Source organism: Dasypus novemcinctus (genome assembly GCF_030445035.2).
Source record: "Dasypus novemcinctus isolate mDasNov1 chromosome 21 unlocalized genomic scaffold, mDasNov1.1.hap2 SUPER_21_unloc_1, whole genome shotgun sequence".
NCBI classification, from domain to species: domain Eukaryota; kingdom Metazoa; phylum Chordata; class Mammalia; order Cingulata; family Dasypodidae; genus Dasypus; species Dasypus novemcinctus.
This window is the reverse complement of record NW_026688136.1, coordinates 954,866-974,594: the sequence shown is the minus strand read 5'-3', so window position 1 is coordinate 974,594 and position 19,729 is coordinate 954,866. Positions and strand designations below refer to the sequence as shown.

The window sequence follows — 19,729 nt, the reverse complement described above, 5'->3', positions numbered from 1 at the left end:
ATGCCAACTAATCAGTACTCGACTTCTTAAGAAAGACAACCCTAGTTCTTACCTGAAATTTCCATTTCATTCACCACACCCAAATCCTCATTCCCTCAAGGAGGTTGTCATCAGGAACCTCTTTAAACTCAATTGACAAGGAAGGCTCATGTTTTTTTAATATCTGGACTTTTTCTCAGCAAGTGTATGACTTCAGAATACTTACCATTGTTGCTTGCTCTTGGGATTGGCTGCAATTTTACAGAGAAGATAATGCCGTAAGAATCAGAACTTAATCTATAGTGCTACAAGAGGCCTGTGTCCTCTTGGAGACTTCAGAATACAAGAGGGAAAGAATGAAGTTAAGGAAAACCAAAAGCAGGTGTAAAGCATGAACAGTCCTGGATGATGCATCTCTCAAGTACATTTTGATTACTAAGTACAAAATTCTTAATTCCAGGTGAAAAAATTTCTGCTAAAGAATGTCCTCCTGCCATATAGTTTATAACCTGATGCTGTCATTTATGATTGCCCCCTTTAAACTGGGATTAGCTCCTAAAAGATGCCCACTGAACACTGACCCACCAAGCATTTGAACCTCTCATCTATATTGTACGTGGTCAAATTTTCATAACTGAATTGGATGAGAAATGAAAGAAACCAAGAATGCAATGGTTCTATCTCAGATAAAGAAAGTTGGCCTTACCTTGGTGTAAGTAAATGGAGTGTGCTCTATGGCCTCGGCACTTAGGAGTTCCTCCAGCAGGCCCTCAGGGGGAGCTAGGAAGACAGAGAGTTAGCATCAGTACATTGGGGTAGTTGCTCTGGGTTCAGTCAAGAAGCATTGCTTGACTTGGATGAGGGATTAGAATAACAAGGAGGCAGGTATTCAGCAAGACTAAGTGAGCTGCTAAGGAGTGGGAGGAGAGCAACAGGGAGGAGCAGTAACACAAAGGGACGCAGTCCTTGGCACTGTAGCTAAAGACGTCCCAAAGCACCATAAAAGGAACCTGCAAAGGTACTAAAAAAGAGGATGTTGTTCAATGACAGTTTCTTACCACTCCTCCTGCCCATTTTGAAGCCCACTGTTATTGTTGAACTTTGAACATTTAAATACACGTAAAGTGTGCAACTATCATGGGATATGAACAAAAACCCAATCCACCTAAGGGGAACACAACTGCTAAAAGTACTGTACAATGTGGCCATTTTTCTTCCTCTAAAACAGAAGGACCCCTCTATTTCTTATGCCCACATGGAAGGTAAAATCAGATTGCTTTCCACAGTAAAGAAAGCATGAAACTCCTAGTTTAAATCATCTAGATGTTTTTAAAAAAGAAGTAAAGTGATGCCAAAATACATACCATTTTCACTTACTCCTGAAGCCACCTACAGTTAGAGAAATGAAAACACTCTGAGGACTGGAGCAGGCTGTATAGTGTTTGCACAGTTGGGTTACTCTGTTGCTGCCTTTAGAAAACTAGATGGGAAACGGGTTGAGATGAAGGCCCAAAAAGTAATTGTAACAGACACTTGTGGAAAGGCACAGCATTTCCTCTTTTATGCATCTCTCCCCATCTATTGAGGAGGAAACCTAGCCCTGTAATGTAGAGGGGACTCCTTGAAGACCCTCTTGAAGCAGAGATGTTAGTAAAGGGTTCCAAATAAACACTCTTCTGACTCAGGAAATTGCAGGCATCATCTATAATTATTTGGTCTGATTTTCATATCTGAACTCAATTGGCAAATAAAAGAAAGGAAAAAAACTTAAAATCAGCAATTTGACATCAGAGAAAGAATGGGTGACCATACCTTGGAATTTGATGGAACCTCCTCATCTTCCCTCTCACTGGGGGACTCATCCAGCAGGCCCTTAGGGGTTCCTGGGAGGACACAGAGTAAATGTCAATACATTGGGCAGTGTTCATGGGTTACTCAGGGACCTACCCTGACACTGCAATGGGCAAGAAAATAGGGACCTGAGGGGTAATAAGTCTGTAAAAATATATTGGTGGAAGAAGGATGGTAAAGGAGAAGAGGAACAGGAAAAAAAAAAAGAGAGAAATGAAGACTTTGTGTCTGTGTACCTAAAGGCAACCAAATTCAACATGATATATTCAATCTAAAAATAGTATTAAACAGATGGTATTACTTACAGAGCTCCATCACTTTTCCTTCCTGTTTTTTATAATAGTTGTGTTTTTATTATTTTCTTTAAGATTTACTTTTTATTTCTCTCCCCTTCCTCCTTACCGCCCCCCCCCCCAGTTGTCTGCTTTCTGTGTCCATTCGTTGTGTGTTTTTCTGGGTCCACTTATATTCTTGTCAGCAGAACTGGGAACCTGTGTCTCTTTGTTATGTCATCTTGTTGCGTCAGCTGTCCATGTGTATGGAGCCATTCCTGGGCAGGCTGCGCTTTTTTCATGCTGTGCGGCTTTCCTTATGGGGCACACTCCTTGTGTGTGGGGCTTCCCTGTGTGGGGGACAACCCTGCATGGCACTGCTCTCCTTGTGCGCATCAGCACTGCGTGTGGGCCAGCTCATCGCACGGGTCAGGAGGCCCTGGGTGTGAACCCTAGAACTCCCACGTGGTAGGTGGACACTCTGTCCGTTGAGACAAAATCTGCTTCCCCCTTCCTGTTTTGAATCTAGACAAGTTGTCAATGCCCTTTTGAACTTTCCAAGGTCATTTCCATCTCCACTAATGCAAAGTGCTCCTACTACAATACTAATCTGTTGTATAGTGTTTTATTTATTCATTTATTGGTTGACTGGATTTAATTCTAGACAAGGTATTCTTTTGTGTTGAGTCACTACCATGTGTCATAAAGATAATTATAGGGTTTGTCATAATACTCATGGACTACCGTCTAAAAGTACCCAATGTTCACCATGTGATATTTTCCCTTCATCTTCCTTTCCATTACCATGTTTTTGTATTCATTGCGTGATGTGACTCTCCATGCTTATATGATCCATCCCACAGTGGGAGAGTTAGTTAGGATCGATTGAGGGTTGAGCATGAATCTCTATGCTAGCTATAAGGGAAACTTGAAATACGAATGATGAACATGAACCTAATGGCTAAGAGGGAATTTTTGAGTTCTTACTCATTACTCTTCCTCAAATGAGTAGCTCACAGAATGATTTTTTTTTTTAATGGCTTATGGTGATAATGTTATTAAATAGATGAAAATCTCTCCTTGTCTGTCTGCTTGGGCCATGTGCTGAGCTGTGAACCAGTACTGGCAGCGATTGGCAAGCTTGTCCTACTGAAACCTCACGAGTCTGAGAGTCTGTGAGTTTACCAGCAACATGTGGGGCTCTCTCTGTGTTTTCCACACTAATAACTGTGAATAAGTATCTTGTAAAATGCACCTGCTAACCTGTGTTATGTGACCCCTGTGAATATCTAATACGTGAGTGTCATGTTTAGGAAATGCCTAGGGCACATACATATATATAGGCAGTGGAAATTCCTTCATTGTCACTAGTGACCCATACCTGTGATTAGGTAATATTCAGTAGTTCAGAATAGTAGTATAGGGATTACATGCCTCACTCCAAATCTTGTCTCTACAACGTAGGAATTTGAAATCTTGGGTCATTAATTTACGCCCCTCGGAACCTGGCTGTAAGGGATAGGGAGAGTTTACATAATTCCAGGAATGATTCTAGTGAGATGTTTACGGGTTATTGTATGCAATATGTGCTGTGGTGATGTGATGGTGTTTCAGAAAAGTTTCAATGACAGTTGTCCTGTGTATGTTGGACGCTTCACTTAGGGAAACACACAGCAATGCCCCAACACACACCTTCTCAATCCCTCCAATAGGCTCGCTCATACACACTCCATGACTGCCATAGACACAAATCCACACAAGTGAAGTGAATACATCTACTGGGAGAACAATAGAGCATGACCATATTCCTTATCAGGAGGAATTAATGTTTAATGTGTAACCATACCTCAGAAAATCCCACCAGTAACTGGAACCACCTTGGCTTTCCAGGCAAACCTAGGATCTAATTCAAAATTACCTCAATTCAGTAATTCTAGATACATACCAGCAGTTTGACTTTCTCCTGGGGCCACCTGCAATTAGAGAAAACCTTATGAGGATCAGATCATGTTTTGGCTGTTTGCAAAGGATTTTTGCTTGATTTGCAGCATTAGAAATTCAGGTGTGAAATAGGGGTCAAGCAAACCTGATGAGCAGGTGCAGCAGACACACCAAGAAAGGCATGAGCTTTTCCTGGACGCACATTTGTTAAATTCAATTTGTGTGGCGATTACAAATTCTTAATCCAAGGAGAACAAAATTGTAGCTGAGCAAAAGCCTACTTTGTCAACTTCTGCTCCCCTTTGTGGTTGATCTCTTCAATGTTGGATCAGTTAGAAGAGGCCCCACGTGATGCTTCCCACCCCAAGGAAATGGAATATTTCATCGAATATGTTCATGATCAGGTATCCTCATCTGAAATCAATTCCAATGGAAGAGGCCAAAAAATCAACTTTAGATCAATGACTAGTAAGCTCACCTTGGCTTTAAATGGGACCTCTTCATCCTCTTGATCACTTGGAAGTGCCCCCATCAGTTGTTCCTGGTCTTCTAGGGTGACACAGAGTAACTCATCACATTGGTGTGTTTCTCATAAATTTCAAAGTAAATTTATAGTCTTGGACAAGATTCTTAACTGTGTAGAGGAGGTAGTTTATCAAGCATGCTGAGAACTGCTGTGGGACCATCGTCCATCATGAAGGAAGGATGCAAAGAGAGCAGCCAGAAAGAAACAAAAATATATATCCCTAGCTCTGAAGCAAATATCAGCCTAAACCTTCTGACCATACCCAGTGTACAAATGGCACTGAAAAACATGCTATGATTCAATGCCTGAGTCCCATCATCCCTCCTCTTTGTAGTATATCTCAACATAAGTGCCAGTATCTTCTGGACAACTCCAAATGAATTCAATCTCCATGCCACATATATAGACACGGCATTTACCATTTGTTCTACAGAAATTTGTCACTTGATTAGAAGCAAAGTTTTCTGGTGGTCTGGATTCCATTCCATGTAATGCATTCTCTTGCATTTATTCACTAACCCATTGGGATAAAGATAACATATCACAGAAGATTGGGAGTACTAAAATCTTACCATTTAAATAGTAACACTTATTAATCAGATGGTTTTACTTCCAGTCTTTCTTTTCCACACCAAGTGTGGGTAGCCATTGAAATATTGAATGATATTGAAATATCACTGGCCATCAAATATGGGATAGCCATTATGTAGGGACATATAGATTGAGTGTCAACACCCACAAATGCAACTCTTTAGGAATGTTTCCACAAGGGGTTTGGACACCAGGTTAAGAACCAAGATGTATCTGCATTCTTATTTTTCAAAGACCATCTCGTGGGACTCGTGATTTGAGTGCCTATCGTGTCCTTTGGGATGATGCTGTCATATGTACTAAATTGTCCTCCCGATGCCTGTCTGCTTTGGGTAAGCTCCTGAGCTGTGACCTCAATCCAGTTATCATGGATCATGCCATCCTATGTGATGCCTCATGACTCTCAGAATTTGGAGCTGCTCATTAGCATGTATGCTTACTGTGTCCTTTGAGCACTAATAACTATATCAAAGTCTGTGGTGGTCAGCACAGGTAGTTGGCCTAGGTCATGTGAACACTGAGGCTACTTTATAATGATGGGCAGTTTTGGTCTCTTTGTGGGCTCATGTAATTCTGGGGTATGCATCTATACAGATGCTGTAACTCCCTTGTATGGTTTCTGGTAAGCATATGGCTGAGTGGCAAGGTCAGGTCTGTAACTCAAGGTATGATGACATGTGACTAGGTTCCCATTTAGGACCTTCCCTTTAGCAGTGCCAGAGCTTGGGATGTTCACCTTTGCCCTCAGTTTTCCATCTGTGTTGTGGTCATAGAAAGCAAACCCCAGATCCAGCTTTGGTGAGTGTGGAACAAGTTCATGTACATAGAACATGCAGTGGTGATGGGGTATACTTGAGAAAACTGTCCCTGTTGTCCCTGGTAATTGTCCAGTCTAAATGGGATATAACATCTGGGAAACTGCTCATGGTTGCCCCCATATATGCACACACACAAAGTCAAAATTACACCACAGAAACTCACACTAGACTCCCCAAACCCCCATGCATGCAAAGCCTGCACAACCTAAAGAGACCACAGACCAAACCACAGACTGTAGTAACAAGGGCAGATTCCCTTCACAGAAACCATTTCCTCATCACCATGATGCTTTGTCCAGGATGTCCCCAGCTGAAAGTTTTCTGGAAGTTCCTTATTTCACCTCTATTTTACCCTCAGAAGTGGGATTAGCACAGAATACCTACCGTTTTCACTTTCTCTGGAGTTCCCCTGCAATTGCAAAAAAGAAAACACTATGAGGATCCTAGGATGTTGAGTAGCATCTTCTCAGGTATTGGTGATTTTATGAAAACTGATGGGAAGCATTTGTAAAGTCAAAGGCCCCATAAATAAACATGGAAAATACATTAGGAATGGCTCAATTGTTGCCTGATGGATATGACTTTCCAGACCACTTTGATGGGAGTTACAAAAGTTTGAATCCAAGCAGAATACTGGTGCCGAGGCAAAAGCCCACTACCGTATGCTATAGAACCTGGTGCTTCAATTTCTAATGCCTTCTTTATCAGGGCACTTTTGGAAAGAGAAGCCTTCCAAATATCCTTTCCCCTGACCAGTGGGTGATATCTATAATTCACACCATCATATATTATGATATTTACTCAATTGAAAAGGACAAATAGGAGAAAGGAGTATTTCTATCTTAGACCAAAACAGATGACCTTACCTCAACATTAGGTGGAACCACTTCATCCTCCCTGTCACGAAGAGGGTCCTCCACCAGGTCTTCCAGGGGAGCTAAGGGGACACAGAGTAACAGTCAGTACAGCGGGGTGTGGCTGATACTATTCAGGGATCTTTGCTTGACCCAGACAGGGGCTTACAATGTGCAGGTCTGGGTGGTCAGGAAACATGGACTGTGGAGTTACCCAGACACACTTCATGGAAGAAGGAGACCAAAGAGAGGAAGCATGGGCATCAGAAATAGGATTCTTGGTTTTGTAGCTAAAGAGAGCCTAAATCAAAGTGAAATAGCTCACGAACAAGTGGTACTAAAATGTACAATATGATACAGTGATATGGTTCCAACTCTTATGCGACCCATTCTGAAATCCAGCAAAATTGCCAGAATCTCATTGACATCATGAGATACTGCTTCATACTCACAGATCTTTGTTGACTTTGAGTTTCTCATTTGTTCTACAGGATTTTTAAAAATTTTCAACAAGTTAACATCTACATAACATGTAATTTGCCAGTTTACCCATTTTTATCTATACAATTAATTTACTACCATCAATTAATTACATGTCCAATGTTGTGTTACCATCCCATCAAACATTCAATTCCAAATTTTCTCATTACCTGAAACAGAAACTCTGTAGCCATTAACCAATGAGACTAATCTATCTCCTTAGCCCTGGTAATAAAGTCTAATCTCCTTTTCTTTCTCTGAATTTTCTTTTTCTTATATTTCAAAGAAGTACATCGAAACAGTATCTTTCTTTCATATCTTCCTTATTTCCTCAGTATAATGTTTTAAAGTATCATGCATATAGTAGGGTGCATCAGAACTTCTTTACTTTGTGTGGCCCATCCCATTCTATGGATATGCTTTTGTTTTTTTTTACTGATTCCCATATTGATGGACACTTGGGTGGTTTGAAACTTTTGGCCATTCTGAATGATGCGGCAACAAACACTGAGTTTTCACATACCTATTTGTGTCCCCTCTTTTAAGTTAAATTCTTTTCATATATAGACCTAGTTGTTAGATTGCTGGTCCCATGGTAATCCTGTGTTTATCTCAATGAGGGATTGCCAAACTATTTCCCAATGTGGCTGATCCATTTTACATTCCTTCCACCAATGTATGGGCCTTCCAGTTGATTCACAGCCTCCCTTGTATTTGTTATTTTTCATTTTATTTCCTCTTAAAAACATTAGCTACCCTACTGGATATACGGGGCACCTCATTGTGGTTTTGATTGGCATTTCGTTGAGGATTAATTATATTGAGTATCATTTCTTGTGCTTATTATCAATTTGCATATATTCTTTCAAGATACATCTACTCAAGACTCAGCTAGTTTCCAACCCAGAAACTAAGTAAAAACCAAGTTTACCTGCTTTGCTTAACAACAGCTACATTATTCACGTATCATCTCCCTTTTGAATGAATCTGACAAAGATGGCAAAGATCCTATTGTTGACAGCCTAAGTGTAATGACTGTTCTTCTGAATGAATGAGTTTCCTGACTGTTAACAGAGACCCAGTCAAGTGAGATGAACGGCAATTACAAATGATAGTGGTCTTATCTATTGTGAAGTCCTTTGTCCCAAAATGCATAAAAACATCACTTTGGATTATGTTTTACCTTAATTATAAGTGTCTCAATTGATATATTTGCCAAGGCATGGAATGAACCATAACTTAACCTTGAATAGAGTTCTGAGTGAAGAAGAATTAGGAGACCTTTATAGTGACCCCAATGTTGGCAGCACCTAAATGGGAATATATTTCTTTGCTGTGCTGTATGTGTGTTTGTGTGGGGTGGAGTGGAGAAAGGCGGGATGGAGAAAGGATTGGGAGAGGAGTGTTTAGGAGAGGTATAATAAGACACTGACCAATATTTTACCAGGAAGCGCTCCTGTGCAGTGCCTACACGATGACTGAAACAGTGATTAAGGCATCTAGGAAATGGGTAATTTTCAAATGACACTTGAAGCAAATGACAAAATAATTTTATGTGTAAGACACTAAGTGTTTATCATAAAGTTCCAATTCTTTGAGTAATTCTCAAAGAAAGAAAAATGAAAAGGTATCAGAAAAAAATGTAAATACCAAAGCATTTGCAACAAAGTTTTCAGGAACTCAAAAGGGGAAAAGAAATAAAATTAAACCTCCCCAGAAACATGAAACATTTCCCTAGCCAGAGAGCACATTGATGTAGAAAAAGGCATGTAATACCATTCCCAAGCTCCCTTATCCAATCAGCCGGTGTCCCTGTAAAATGAGAAGGGACACAGAAAGAAACAGTAAAGGGAGAAGGCTATATGAATGTGGAGGCAGAGGCTGGACTCATGCAGCTACATGCCATGGATCACCAAAGATTGCCACCCTCCACCAAAAGAGAGGGAAAGCCAAAGGAGAACTCTTCCCCTAGGGCCTCCAGAGGGAGCATGGTGCTGTGACACATTGATTCCAGACTTCTGCACTCCAGAGCTGTAGAAGAACACATTTCTAGGTCTTATTCTTTCCTTTTGCTATTATGTGGCCAAGATTTTGGTACTTTGTACGGCAGCCCTGGAAAATGAATATAGTACCCTTCACGATATGGAAGGCTCCATACAAATGACCACCACTGCTGATTCACAGCCAGTTTCTTTCAACTAATAATTGACACATGCAAGGACGTGAGTGTTCTGCACACCTCAGGACGATCTCAAGGACTGCCATAGAAAACAATGCTTCAAGCAGGGGTGCTGCTGTGGGCTCTAGAGACATCTGGACACTTGAGGCCTTTCAGCCAAACTCAGGAAATTGGCACCACATGGGTGGGCCTTACCTTAGAATATATGATAGCCAGTCTCCCTGGTGTATCAGAGTTAGGCTCATTTCCTACACACGGTTTTTCTGCCCATGTATTTGAACCTATACTTATCACTATATCCATTTTTAGATGTATGTCCCAGAGACTTAAATCTGCAGTGTGTTCATATGCCAGTGGAGCCCTGAATCTCAGCAGAGTTGCAGCCAACACCTACTCTCCAGTTCCTCAGATTCACCCAGGATAAGTAACAAAAGAAGGATGATGGACAACGCCCATCCCAAAAGACAGAGAGTACCTAGCACTGCAAGCAACAGTGTTTCCTCCATCTGCCCCATAGGACCTAACACCCATCTTAATCAGAAGTAGCGTGGGCATAAGCATTCCAAAATCCTCAAGATTGAGGAATGAACACCCATAAGAGGAAAATGTAAATATGGACCAAAGTAGACTGATTATTACTCTAGGACTAGAAGTCCTTTCCACATTGATGGAAAGACAGTGATCACCGCGGTTTCTGTGGGGAAGCACAGGGAAGAAAAGGTGTAACATGGGGCATTTTTGGCATATTGGAATTGTTCCACATGGCATTGCAATGACAGATACAGGCCAGTATACATTTTGTCAAAACCTGTAAAATTGTGCAGGGCATAGTGTAAACTGTAATGCCAACTATAGACCGTGGTTAGTAACAATGCTTCCGTATTTGTTCATCAATTGTCAAAATATATCACAATAATGAAATATGTTGTTAAATGTGTAAAATGTGAGCAGATGAGGTGGGGTATATGGGAATCCCTATATTTACAAATAACTTTCATGTGATCTAAAACTTCTTTAAAAATGAAGAACATGTGAGTACTATAGGTAAAGCCCTTAGAAAGGTTGTGGTACAGTGTCACTTTCACATGAATGTTCAATTAGTAAATCTGAAAGGATGTGCAAAAATTTAACAGTTGGTACTTAATGACAGAACCTAGAGGAGTACAGAAAATGGAGGGAAAGTCAATCAAATTTCAATATACAGTTTTTCATATACTTTTATTTGTCTACAAGTACATTATTTTTTGTTGTTATCTCTTTTTTTATTCATTTTTTAAAAAATATTACATTAAAAAAATATGAAGTCCCATTCAACCCCACTGCCCCCACCCCCCACTCCCCCCACAGCAACACTGTCTCCCATCATCATGACACATCCATTGCATTTGGCAAGTACATCTCTGGGCATCGTTGCACCTCATGGTCAATGGTCCACATCACAGCCCATACTCTTCCACGTTCCATCCAATGGGCCCTGGGGGGATCTACAATGTCCCGTAATTGTCCGTGAAGCACCACCCAGGACAACTCCAAGTCCCGAAAACGCCTCCACATCTCATCTCTTCCTCCCATTCCCCGTACCCAGCAGCCACCATGGCCACTTTTCCCACACCAATGCCACATTTTCTCTGTGGACATTGGATTGGTTGTGTCCATTGCACTTCTATGTCAAGAGGGGGCTTAGATTCCACATGGATACTGGATGCCATCCTCCTGCTTTCAGTTGTAGGCACTCTAGGCTCCATGGTGTGGTGGTTGACATTCTTCAACTCCATGTTAGCTGAGTGGGGTAAGTCCAATAAATCAGAGTGTAGGAGTTGACGTCTGTTGAGGTTCAGGGCGTGGCTATCATATTGTCAGTCCAGAGATTCAAATCCCCTAGATATATCTTAAACCCCAGCACCAACTACAATTCCAGTAAAGTAGCATGAAAGTCTTGTGAAATTGTTGTTATCTTATGCAAAAAACCTACTCTCTGAAATTCTTGAATACAACAATGATTTCCCTTTTTTTTTGGGTACATATTTGGAAATCCAGGGAGGGCAGAGTGCTGAGTTCTGTTTGTTATCTTTGCTGTTTGGGGCCTCAATGGGAAGTCTCACTGGCTGCACACAACTCGGAAACATGTGGGTAAACTTCACCCATGTCTGTGTTCAGAAGCAATGCTTTGATGTGAAGCCTCTGTGTGACCTCTCCATGTATCTATTAAGGCAACACCCCACTTCCCAATACCAAATCTAGTTAGTTTCCTAGTGTTTCCATAATAAATTGCCTCAAATTGGGTGGGTTGAGAACAGAAACTTATTCCCTCACAGATCTAGGGACAAAAACTCCAAAATCATCGTGTCCATAGCACCACTCTCTGTCTCTCTGAGGAGCCTAGCCAGGAGTCACTCCTTGACTCTTCTGGCTTCAGGTGGCTCCAGGTGCCCTGGCTTATGGCAGCACAACTCCAGTCTCTTCTTCCATCTTCACATGGCCTCCTTCTCCCAGTGTTGGTCCATCTTCACACAGCTTTCTCCTGTCTCTTACCTTCTTATAAGTGCTCTCTAGTCATAGAATATTAACACCCACCCTTAATTCAATAGACCTCATCTTAATCACATCTGCAAATACATTATTTCCAAATGAGTCCACCACACACAGTTACCAAGGATTTCTGAATGTAATTTGTGGGACACAATAAAACACCTGAATTTTTGTCACGGGAGTTACATGACAATATGCCTTTGTCAAAATGCACAGAGGGGTAGATAGGAAGCATGACTCTCCAGAACAATGTACTGGTGCTGTCCCTTTAATTGTACACACATCCATAATAATGAGAGGGGTCAACAGGGGAAACAGTGCTGGGTCTGCACTGGAAGGATGGCAGGGAAACATGTAGGAACTTTTTGTACTCTCTGCACAATTTTTATGTGAACCTAAAATTCCTCTAACAATTTATATCATTTTTATAACAATCTCACAGCACTTTTTTGAAGTCAACTCTTTCAGCTAAAGTTCATAAATAGATTAATGACCAAACATTACCTTGAAATGCTGTGTACCAGTAAACACAAACCGACTTTTGTCAGTGCATCTTTCACTATGTGGTTGTGGTGCTATCTACTAACACGATTAATAAAGTTGTCAAACATGAATTTTAAAAAAAGATGGTGTCTTAGCCTTTGTGTAGGTTTTTCCTCAGTAGGGGACACTAAATAAACCACAGGCAACATTACTGAGGCAATACAATGATTGCAATTCCACTGTACCTTCCAAAGAAGAAGAGTTGCTTGGGGACATTTGACGGCCCTTCCTCTTCCTTGGCCACATGGTGATTTTGCGACGTCTGACAGACTGGGAATGGCGGGCAGTAGACTTTTTGGATTGAGTAGCACATTTTCTTTTTTTATACTTGAGACATGAACCTGGGAAATGCATGCACAATAGAAATATCAGTTGACATGTTATTGACAGTTGAGCATAGGAAATCTTTAATGAATGATTTAGAGTTCAAACTATCATCCTCTCATTAAGGAGCTTCCCAGAAGACCCCATTGGGTCTAATTTTGGTTTCAAAAGATGTAGTTTTGTGTTGTTCACTTTAGACACTCAATAGACAGATGCAGGATGCCTTTTTGTAGATGGGACAGCATAGGAAAGCAGCAAAGCACAGTGGCCAAAGTATGTGTGCTAGTATCAACTGGGTTCAAATACCATTTAGAGGCCACCCAAGCCAGGTTATAGCTTGTAAATTTTCTGGGTTCAGTTTTCAGCACTGTCATTTGAAAACTTTAATAAGATCTACTTAATTGTGCATATTATGAAACTGAAAGAATGAGTAAGTGCAAGCAAAGCCTTAAGAAAAGTGCCCAATACGTCATAAAAGACTTAGAAGAGCTCGATTGTTAAAAGTTGGGAGGAATAAGCAAGTATTCTACTAGTGCTTTCCTCCAGAGAGGGTGGCTTGTCCTGAGCCTTGATGGCTCAGGACAGGGGAGGCGTGACACTGACTTTCAGCCCTACATGGGTGTGATGCTTTAGAGCTCCTGGAGAATATGCACACTGTCCTGTCAACCCCAAATGAGTCCTTTGTGTTCACAACATTGGTGAGTGAAGGATTTGGGTCAGGAAATGTAAGCACTACTCCAACTTGGCAAATTCCAGGGGTTCCAAGTTCCCTCCCAGGAGCCGTGGACAAAGGCCAGCCAAGTACTTGATTCCAGGGAAGAGAATGGCTCAAATCCTCACCCTACTGTCTGCCTAAAAGTTAATTCTCTGATGCAGAATATGACTCAGGTTCCCCCAAATGGAGTTCCTCTGAAGGACCAGGGACTCTTGTGGACATCCTACCCCAAACTATTCACACCGTCAGCTGCCTTGTGCAAGACTTCCTGGGGGTCAGCTAACCACTCCTGATGACCAGTCATCAGCTTGGCTACCATGGTGGCTCAGAACCCAGGATTTTCACAAATAACTGCCCAGGGCAGCTCTGCAAAGCACTAGCTCCCTTCAACCAGTGAAGCCTGAATAAGCAGTGAGGAAGGAGAGAGTCCCATCCCTAGACATAGCTTAGAATCCCCATCTAGGGATTTGCTCAGCAACCCGGGCCTGCATTCCTTTGGGTCCCACGCTCTGATCAATTAAGGGATTTCCCTTCTACTCCCTCTCCCAGGCTGCCCTCAGAAACCTGCATCCTCTGCTATCGTCCCACAGAAATCCTGCCAGGAAATCCCAGGTACTTTCCTTTGCAATCTCTGGTCCAAAATGCAGACGTTTTCCACGCTTTCAGCACGTGTATTCAGAAGAATGTTCTTTCTGTAATTTCCCTTTCCCATCTTTGTCTTTCTGGAGTTTGGTATCGAGATTCTCTTGATTTGATGAAAGAGTGTCCCTCTATCTATTCTTTGCAAGTGTGTTCTGCTTTGGCATTATGTCTTTATGAATATTGTGTGGTAAACATAGGAAGCCACTGGGACCTGGAGATTACTTTTGTGGGCATGCTTACTTTTTGTATTTCTTTTTTCTAAACATGAATGCTTATTGTAATGGTTGTGAAGTACACAAATGCACTTCACAGGGCTTGGTGGTTCATATAAACACACGTGTTGTGAACACCCTGACCTACACTCAGAATGTGTCCAGCCCCTGGCGGCCTATCGTTTGCTCCTTCCTGTCAGTAGCCCCCAGCAATTACCACTATTCTGACCATGATCACCATCGTTTAGAGTTCTCTCTTTTTCACACCCTATCAATGGAAGCACACAGTATAAACTCTTTTGAGTACGGCTGGATGTTATATCTGAATATTGTGGGAATTCCAAGCTGTTGCTCTGTGAATCAACATTTGCTATTTGGAATGCCAAGTAATTATATCACATTAGGACATAGCACAATAAGTGTATTCCTTCTACATTTTATACACTGTATTGTTTCCCTGAATGACTGCTCAGGATCAAACTGTTGCAAATGAGTCTTTGCAGGCCTTTGTGTGGACATTGCATTCGTGCCTCATTCATGGCCCTTAGATTATACAGAACAAGGACAGGGCCTGCTGGGTCACAGGTGCACATGCCTCTAATCCATACCAGAACACTGTTTTCCAGGTGAATGTAACAGCACCCTCCCCACAGCATCATGGGTGAGTTTCTCCATGTGTGCACCCATTCTTGGTGTTCATCTTTATACCCAGGTCGTTCTGGCACATTTAAGAGGCACCCAGAGCATCCAGGATACAATTATCCCTTCTATACATCAATGCAATTGACATGTATTGTATAGGTGACACGTTCTGCAAAAGAACCTGTACTGTGGATGATTTGACAGGAGACAAATATCAAAACTTTTTAGTTCTCCTTTTTTTTTTTTTCCTTTTAATATCTTGGAGAATGAGATATTCAAGTTAAAAGTTTTCATTGCATTTGTTTCCCGGCAAAAATATGAAATGAAAACACCTATCTGTACTTTGAATATGTTTTTGTCATACAGGGTATAGTCTTATAAGTAACACTACAAACAAACCATGCAAAGAAATCAATTCTGTGATGTACTTCAAAATCTGGCAAAAGTTTTCTGTGAAGATAGACAGTTCACTAATGCAAAAGGCTGTTAAAAGGAATCCTTCCATTTAAGTTAAGCATTTATTTATATAGTCATGCTTCATAACCACTGAAGCACCTTAAAAGTCTTAAGTGAGTTGTTATGAGGAAAAAACCCTAAAGAAAATCAATATTTGATATAAAACAGAAAGAAGAAAGTGGGTCATTAGTGACAACACTGATTACAGGAGGGAATGAAAGAAGGAGGGAGGGAGAGAGGGACAAAGGAAGGAAGGAAGGGAGGGAGAGAGGGAGGGAGGAAAGAAGGGAGGGAGGAAGGAAGGAAGGAAATAATGGAAAGGTTCAGGAACAAATGAGAAGCAGATTCCTTGGATTTCCAGCTAAGGATTCCTAAAGTGTCTTACAAATGGTAAATCTACAAATGCACAAATAGTAATGTGTTCATTATGACACAACCTGCATCCCATAAAACCACGTGTTTTGAAGCACAGCTTAACTACCTTTAAAACCATTTCACCTTCCGCAGGTCCATTTATGCTGCCTCTCCATTTGTTGTCCCTTTTATGGAAGTTTACAGTTTATTTAGGGTCTGGATTATTGAATCCTGGGCACAGTATTTTGTGTATTTATTCAGTAATCTGTTGACATATAGGAAATCCAATTTTGAAATTTAAAATGTTGAAATCCTAACATTTAAGATAACTACTCTTTTTGCTATTGTGTTTTCCTTCTCAACTTAAAAAATTGTATTTATAGAAGTTGTAGATTATGTAAATGTTACATAATAACAAATTCCTCTTTTATTCCATGTGTGTATTCATGAGTGAGCTGGTGCTTGATCTGTGATGGCACTAAGCAGCCCACACTGGAGAATTCATTAAGGAGATAGGCATGGGTTGAGCACAGAGGATCTCTAACCAGGCGCACAAGACAGTTCAATAAGGGTGACCTGGGCTAATAACCGAGGGAAATTTTGAGTTCTTACCTTCCGCTGTACATACAACTCATGGCTTGCAAGACTGGCACATTTCTTGGGCTACTGGCAATAATGTTAGCAAATACACTAAAAGAATCTCCTGATTTTAATCAGATACTGGCCAGGTAATGACGAGTCACCCAAATCTAAGAGATATTGTCTTTGTTTCCCTACATAGTGACTTTGAACTCTCAGATATGTGACTGGACAAATGCATGTGAAATTAGCAGTATGGTAATTTGAGAGGTCATCTGGGTTATGTGACACTGGCAAAAATCTTATACTGATGAGCAGTGGTTGAAAACTCGGTAGGCTTGAAAACTTTCAAGTACATGCATAGATGCTAATGTTGTCCAATTTTTCCATGTACATTGTTTGATATCCCCATGTCTGAGCTTTAAATGCACGTTCAGTTTCAATATTGGAGCCTCATGCCTGGGTACAGAACCTGGCTCTAAGTCTTAGGCTCTAGTGAGATTGTTGACATGTGTCTCTGTGCCTCTGTATTCCAGCTGAGGTGTCAGTATTTTAAACCCCTGCATGACATATGGCTGTGATGAGGATTTAATAAGTTACTGTATGTAAACTGTGCACTGGTCAGAAGGAATTATTTTCTTGGTAGAGTTGACAATGTTGATTTACCTGTGTAAACAGGAACACTGTCTAGTATGAATAAATACAAGCACACAGACACACACACATTCAGATTCACAGTTACACAACACAGACTTACTCATTGCCATGCCTCAACTACAATCAATAGTAATCCACACTACCCAAGGGCAACCCAGCTGCTTCCAGAAACATGATCAAAGTTGAGGAAACATGATCAAGGTTCTTTCCCTTGAGATCAGTTTCTCTCACACCATCCCCAATTCTCACTCCCACAAGGAACTGGGAATTATCCCAATTATCCCCACCTAAGCCATCATGGAAAGCCCACCTATTCATCTAGATTTCTATTATTTTCTATCCCCAGCCATTCAGTGATTCCAGAATACACACCTTGTTCTCTTGTTCTTGAGGCTACCTGTAATGAAAGAAAAGAAAGCATGTGAGAATCAGATTAGGCTGGGTATTGTTTACACAGGTCTTTTGCTCTCTTAGTTGCTGTAGAAAACCAGATGGGAATCCACTGTTAAGTCAAAGAACAAAAAAGCAAAGTAGAGGACACCATTAGAAAAGGTGCAGACCCTCCCAGATTGTATTTCCTTCTATTCCTTTTTGGCACACAATTACAAAATTATTAATATAAGGAGAAAAAAATGCCACTAAGGCAGGGGGTCTTCTACATAGTGTCTCCCAACTGACACCACCAATGTTGAAGGCCCTCTGGCACCAGCTGTCTGTTGGAAAGAGAGTCTACCCATTCCTGCTTACCCCCAAGCAGACAGTACCTAAATTCTATACTCTACGTGATGAATTTTTCAAATCTGAATTTGATTGCAAAAGAAAGAAACCAAGAAACCAACACATTTATTTTAAATACAGAAAGTCAACCCTACCTTTGTGTTAGATGGGTTCTCCTCACCTGCCCTGGCATTAGGGAGTTCCTCTGATGGGTCACCTGTGGGAGGCGGGAAGACACAGAGTAACTCTCAGTATATCAGGAATACATCTCATGAATTATTCTGGGAACACTGCTTGACTCGTGATGCTTCTCTTTATGGATGTTGGTTATACCAAACCAGAACTGGGCTGCTATTGGGCCACCGACTACATGAATATTATTTATCTTCTCATCTATATACATTATCTTTTTTTCTCTGTGTGGGAAAGTGTCAAAGCACTTGCTTATCTATCAATGTCTATGAGTTCATTTTCCTATTTTTCTATCTATTGCTGTGTGTTGAAAGATATGCTGCTCATTGGGTGGTAGAGAAAAAAATTACAGTATTTTCCCCATACTTACCATTAGGGAGGGCAGTGGGTAAGTGAAAGCATCAATAAGTAAGTTTGTCAAATGAAAATTTTGGATAAACCCCAAGGATAAAAGGAAAGGTGCATATTGGTTCATAAACTGACATTTAGAAACTCAAGTTCTTGGAAAACTAGTTATATGAATGGAAGCAATGGATTCCCTAAACATACTGAGTTACATATGCATTTCAGGATGCATAGCAATGGTAAAGCATGTTAAAAACCAACTTTAGTACACTTCGTCTTATGAAATGCCTCACTTCTGATGTCTAGCCACCCATTTTAACTCCAAATTCTGAAATGAATAATTTACTTGGCCCTTGCTGAGTGAAAAACAGCATCAAAACAGACATGGAGCTGAGGAGAAGATGGAAGGGTACAGAACATTAAAAGAAATGCTAAATTTTTCTAGTGGGAGACTCATTTTAAGGCAACCAGCTTGATAGAAGGATCTAAAATATGAACAAAGTAGTAAGAGACAAGTATAAAGCTCATCTGAAATGTTGTAGGATGAGTTGGGAGAGGAGAAACTAGAAAAGAATGAGGAGAATATTTTGTTGAAAAATAACTAGCCAATTTGAGGGGTATTAACTAGATTAAGTAGGTCAGTATGTTCACACCTCTTGAGCAGCAATTGAGGTTTCCCATCTCTATGAGCCGTACGAACGAAGCTGGGAGCTTTTCCACCTGCCACCAACTTCAAATCTCTCTGGGCACAGAGTGACAGTTAGAACCGTGAGGCAGATGTGCATCATGAAGTAACCATGGCGACCAGTCATCACAGAATTTTCAGAGTGAATGCCTTCTCCATATTGCAAGGTCCAACTGCTGCTGTGTGGCCATTTTCCTTTGCCACCAGCAATGACTGGGTGCTCCTATTTCTCCACATCCTCTCCAGTACTTGTTATTTTCCATTTCTTACTAAGAGCCATTCTAGTGGGTATGTTATGATATCTCATTTTGGTTTTGAATTGCATATCTATCATAGCAATGACAGGGAGCATCTTTTTTTGTGCTTTCTTGCCATTTTTTACCCTTTGGAGACATATCCAAGACTTTTGCCCATGTTTCAAAACGTACTTTTAGTTTCATTTTTTCACTGTTAGAAACATTAATTTTGATTCAGTCTACCATAAATAACTCAGGAGAGATTCCACTCAGTCTCAGATGCAATATTTTGTTTATTTTTCAAAGATATATATATCACACAAAACGTTCCATTAAAAAATGAAGGAGATTCCCATATGCCCCACTCCCCACAACCCCCATTTTCCCACATCAACAACTTCTTTCATTAG

The 19,729-nt window shown here is 40.8% G+C and overlaps 1 protein-coding gene across 3 annotated transcripts; it reads right to left on the bottom strand.

Moving 5' to 3' along the window:
* Positions 1-30: 30 nt before the first annotated feature.
* LOC101441295 (uncharacterized) lies at positions 31-19,212 on the bottom strand. Of its 3 annotated transcripts, none has more exons than XM_058292456.2 (12): positions 19,052-19,212; positions 18,017-18,078; positions 17,517-17,541; positions 12,749-12,904; positions 6,845-6,915; positions 6,363-6,387; positions 4,522-4,589; positions 4,048-4,075; positions 1,792-1,862; positions 1,344-1,368; positions 686-759; positions 31-230 (listed from the first exon to the last, which is right to left on the bottom strand). In XM_058292456.2, exons 1-12 carry the CDS (start codon positions 19,077-19,079, stop codon positions 147-149), a joined length of 717 nt encoding a protein of 238 aa, XP_058148439.1. In that variant the 5' UTR covers positions 19,080-19,212; the 3' UTR covers positions 31-146. The 3 variants fall into 3 exon arrangements, with proteins under 3 accessions (XP_058148439.1, XP_058148438.1, XP_058148440.1); XM_058292455.2 differs by having other exon boundaries at positions 34-230; positions 4,522-4,592; positions 19,052-19,204; XM_058292457.2 differs by lacking the exon at positions 1,344-1,368 and having other exon boundaries at positions 144-230; positions 4,522-4,592; positions 19,052-19,197.
* Between the last annotated feature and the right edge of the window lie 517 nt (positions 19,213-19,729).